This window comes from Anneissia japonica, unplaced genomic scaffold, assembly GCF_011630105.1.
Source record: "Anneissia japonica isolate Jap-2015-1 unplaced genomic scaffold, ASM1163010v1 scaffold349_len21444_cov130, whole genome shotgun sequence".
Taxonomy (NCBI): Eukaryota; Metazoa; Echinodermata; class Crinoidea; order Comatulida; family Comatulidae; genus Anneissia; species Anneissia japonica.
The window spans coordinates 9,367-13,448 of NW_022697532.1; the positions used below are offsets into that span (position 1 = coordinate 9,367).

The window sequence follows — 4,082 nt, forward strand, 5'->3', positions numbered from 1 at the left end:
TCAATTAAGTTTTGGGAGTATTTCTTAAGATGTGTATAAGAGACAGGTATATTAGTACTTAAATGTACAATCAAGGAAATAAAATTCATGATCTTCATTGTACTAATGAAAGGTGTATCTTATGTTATCTAACCTTATTGTAAGTTATTTACAGTATTGTTACTATTAACCACTGGAAAGTGGGTGTTTGTATGTTTGATAGGGTGGGGTGGGAGAGGTACAGCAAATGCTCCCTAATACATGAGTCATTAAAAGTATTCGTGCATCATGGGTAAACCGATTTTTATTCACAGTGGGTTTGAATTTTTTTTATAAATTTGTATTTGTATGTTGAAACAGGTTTGTTAATTCTTTTTTGTAGAATTCAGTGATGGTACAACATTGGCGTAAATTAAATGAAGGAGGAATTCTGGAAGAACCGTTAGCACGGCATTTGTGGAGAAATGAACTCGAAAGCAGTGAAGATGATGACGACATTGTTTTTAAAGACTTCATTGAACTTATGAAGGAATTTGGACTTCTCTTTGAAAAGGTGTGGCCTATTGGTACCTCTATTTATACTTTCGATCCCAACTAAATAATTAATTACTTTATGTAATGTCGTAGGCTCTTAATTTTTAGCCCGTTTGGAAATCCTGTGGTTTAAATTTTTAGTTTGTTATTTTTTTGGTAAAGTGGATAAAGAGAATGAGGTTGCAAAAGACGCGAGAAGACCAGTTCACCCCTCCTCATATTCAAACTAAAATTGTGATGGTTTTTTTTTCTTTTCATTGTATAAAGTTCAAGGAAGCAGAATCAAAAGATGGCGCTCGACTATTTGTTGTTCCATCTCGAATGAAGACCAAAAATGATGATAGATTGGAAGTAAAGGAAGATGATAAGCAGACAGTATCCATCTATGTGACACCTAAGGACTTTCTCCCCGACGCCGTCTACGATATCTTGGTCGTCAGATTTGTGAGTTTGAGTCAAGAGAATGGTTATTGTGATGACCCAGAATTGTTTCAGAATCAGGCTAAAATTATATTCGATGATAAGCATTACCTAAGACTAGGTCGAATATCAATTGATAATAAACGTTCTTTGAAGGTAAGTAGGCCTTTTGTTTTTGAAATATTTTTTCATTATTATTCTGTTTATATACTTTTTAATTATATGGGCACCGTTGAGGTTTTTCATGGATATTCCTTATGTAAAACAAGCATCTTAACCGCTAAGCAACAGCTCCACTCCATGATTAAACAAAAAGAATACACTATACTACTCAGTTATTTGAATAATTTTTGTAATTAAATTGTTTTTCATTTTAAAGCTTGAAATATCACGGATGAAAGAGAGAGACGCAGACGGCACAAACATGTCAGCGTGCAAGCCGCACCCTGACGTCTGTAAGAAGGTAATAATTTAATTCATTGATCATTGGTGATCTGAGATTACACTTAATTTAGATTTGGTACCAAATGGCTAATTATATTATAATTGAATTTGAAGTAAAACATTTGTATTACATTTTACAGGTTTTGCAGGTTTTAAGGCAACACCTAGGATATCCGTCTAAGAGTGTTGTCGGCTATGCTCTGAAAATCCTTTGCTTAGTCTGTTCAAACACTGAGGAACCACACTTTCAAGAACTTGAGTACTGCTTAAAGAATGAGAATATGAATTGTGATAAAACAGGTGAACTTATAACGATGCCAGCAGCTAATGTAAAGAAGCTATTTGCAGCTGGTATGTGTTTGGGCTATTGAAATAATTATTCATAAAATGATTAAATAATTTTGAATTTAGTAAATACCAATTTAGGTAGAGAAATGATTGTAAACACAATTAGAGAATTCAAGACTAAATAATTTCCAAATTATTTTATCATTTCACAGACTAGTCTGTTGTTAAAAAAAAGAGAAAATTCACTCAGTTAATTTTATAATTAAATTAAATTTTATTTTATTTGTTGGGGCTATTTTTTGTATTTTATTGTCCTTCACAAAATTGACTACAGCAACTGTACTTAAGTACACTGGTGTGCAACACAATTTTTATCAAGGATTTTAAAAGTGAAACAAACAGTGAATAATAGGAGCTTGTATGAATATAATTGTAACAACACTTTTACATAACTATAATGTGAAACAAATAATTATTGATATAATTATAGGTATTCTACATCAATCCTCGGATACTGCTGATCAATCCTCGGCTACTGCTACGCCTCATCAATCCTCGGCTACGGATACATCTCATAGGTTTGCATGCTCAGGTTGGTAGATACACTTATACTGTAAAACGTATAAAGCAGGTGGACCTTGATGTCTTCCTACTTTATATGCAAACACATTAACCAACTGAACCAACTACAACAGAGGCTTGTAAAAATTTGAATCCGATTAGAAACAACTATTTTGTGTGTGTGCGTAATAGCACTAGTTAACGCACTATGTAAAAAAAAGCACAAAAAAAACAAAAACAAACAAACAATGAAATGGCTTCATCTTCAGAATTTGAAACTAAACTGGATTTCCAAAGAGATACTTTTATACAACACTAGATTACATGTAAAGATAATGTGAAAATGCTGTATGATGGGAAACTCTAAAACATCACGTGGAAAAGGGTACAGCAAGTGCAATGAATAAGAGCAGACTATTGAATTGCAAGAGGTCCGACTGTTCGATTTTGTATGCACGCGATGGAACATGCTGCCACGGGATAGGGGGCGTCCTACTAGATTTTGATTTGAGTTCGCTCGAAACTCGTCTTTTCAGTTTTAAGGACACGCCCCTTCGTGGCACTACTTTTTAAAAATCGGATTACGTTTCAACAAAACCACGAGAGTTGGACCTCTTACAGTTCTATACTCTTTGGTAAGAGGAATAATCTTCATGCATTTTTCGCATTGTTCTACTTGATATTTCTTGGTTCAATATTTTTCAAATTATTTTTTCCTTAACTTTGTTAAGATAATTACTTTTTTTAGATAATTATAGAGTAATAAAAAACCTGAACTGATTGTGGTGGATTCTTCTTCACACTGTCCTAATACCACAGCCTGCTCCAAATTGTTTTGTTACATTTCTAGTACCTAATGTCTCATACGCATGGGAAGGATAATGAACTGTATATGGAAGGGAATTGTGAACTGCACCATTGATATCTATTCAGAGAACTGTCATTATTGCTCTCTGAAATGCATAAGATGACATTATTTATATGATTAATGTAATTTACTGTATGTTAATGCACTCCCGGCAATTTTACAATATTTGGTATTGAATTATAGGCTCATCCATGTAAAAAGTTCAATTAAAATTTTAAAATGCAAATAAAATATGGTTAAATATTGACACTTAAATAATGTTTAATTATTTTGTATCATTGTCAGATAAGGACTTCAGTATACTTAAATCTGTTGTTTCAAAGTGGTATGACCGCCACAAAAGTCTTCCTATGCTGAAAGTGTTGTTTAGAGATCATGTGGAACGTGGCGCACTGTCAACAGTAAATAATACGATGGACTTGCTTAATCATTTGGTTAGGCTTGGTCGTCTGCATTCACAGAAGCTTGGACTCTTGTTTGATACTATTAACATAACCCAACATTTTGGTCTTTCATTGGAGATTAAAAAAATGCTGCCATCATTCCCAGATGAAAAAGAGGGAAACATTTTCAAAGAATTCACACCTCACAGACAAACTCTAATGAGGATTGGAATGGCACTGACCCCAGCCGATGTGAAGAAGATTGATGGATTTTATAATACGCCTTGTGAGAAGTATACAGACGCCTGGGAAATGATCACAGATCTAGAAGATGGAATGAAAATCAGCAAAAGAAATATGAAGGAATTCACTAATATTCTGGAAAACTCAGGCGGGAATTAAAAGGTTTAAATATAAGCTACATTAATGTATCCTATTTGTAAGAGTGAATGAATGTGAATGAGTACCTTGTCAAATTTACAGTTGGCCAGGCCGTCTGTGCCCGCTTGTAAGCTATTGTCATTGTAAGATATTGAATATTTGATTGTCTTAACAACGTTTATTAGGTACCTGCACAGTTCGTTAATTCATTTAAATTGAAAACT

The 4,082-nt window shown here is 33.5% G+C and overlaps 2 protein-coding genes across 2 annotated transcripts in view; both read left to right on the forward strand.

The window, feature by feature from the left end:
* The window catches only part of LOC117102237 (probable serine/threonine-protein kinase roco6), a 9,234-nt gene extending 8,886 nt beyond the window's left edge, over positions 1–348 (forward strand). Inside the window, exon 8 of the mRNA XM_033242460.1 lies at positions 340–348. Within this exon, the coding sequence (XP_033098351.1) occupies positions 340–348 (9 nt within the window). The remainder of the gene's footprint in view (positions 1–339) is intronic.
* Positions 334–3,879, forward strand: LOC117102238. Its single transcript, XM_033242461.1, has 6 exons — positions 334–532; positions 781–1,089; positions 1,313–1,396; positions 1,518–1,728; positions 2,156–2,257; positions 3,380–3,879. Exons 1-6 carry the CDS (start codon positions 371–373, stop codon positions 3,877–3,879), a joined length of 1,368 nt encoding a protein of 455 aa, XP_033098352.1. The 5' UTR covers positions 334–370.
* The last annotated feature ends 203 nt before the right edge of the window (positions 3,880–4,082 follow it).

What these genes read in the sequence shown, in the direction of transcription:
- LOC117102238 (XM_033242461.1), top strand. Translation starts at nt 371, where the DNA reads ATGGTACAACATTGGCGTAAATTAAATGAAGGAGGAATTCTGGAAGAA. An exon ending in TTGGACTTCTCTTTGAAAAG is followed by an intron (nt 533 to 780) that starts GTGTGGCCTATT and finishes CATTGTATAAAG; the next exon opens with TTCAAGGAAGCAGAATCAAA. An exon ending in ATAATAAACGTTCTTTGAAG is followed by an intron (nt 1,090 to 1,312) that starts GTAAGTAGGCCT and finishes TTCATTTTAAAG; the next exon opens with CTTGAAATATCACGGATGAA.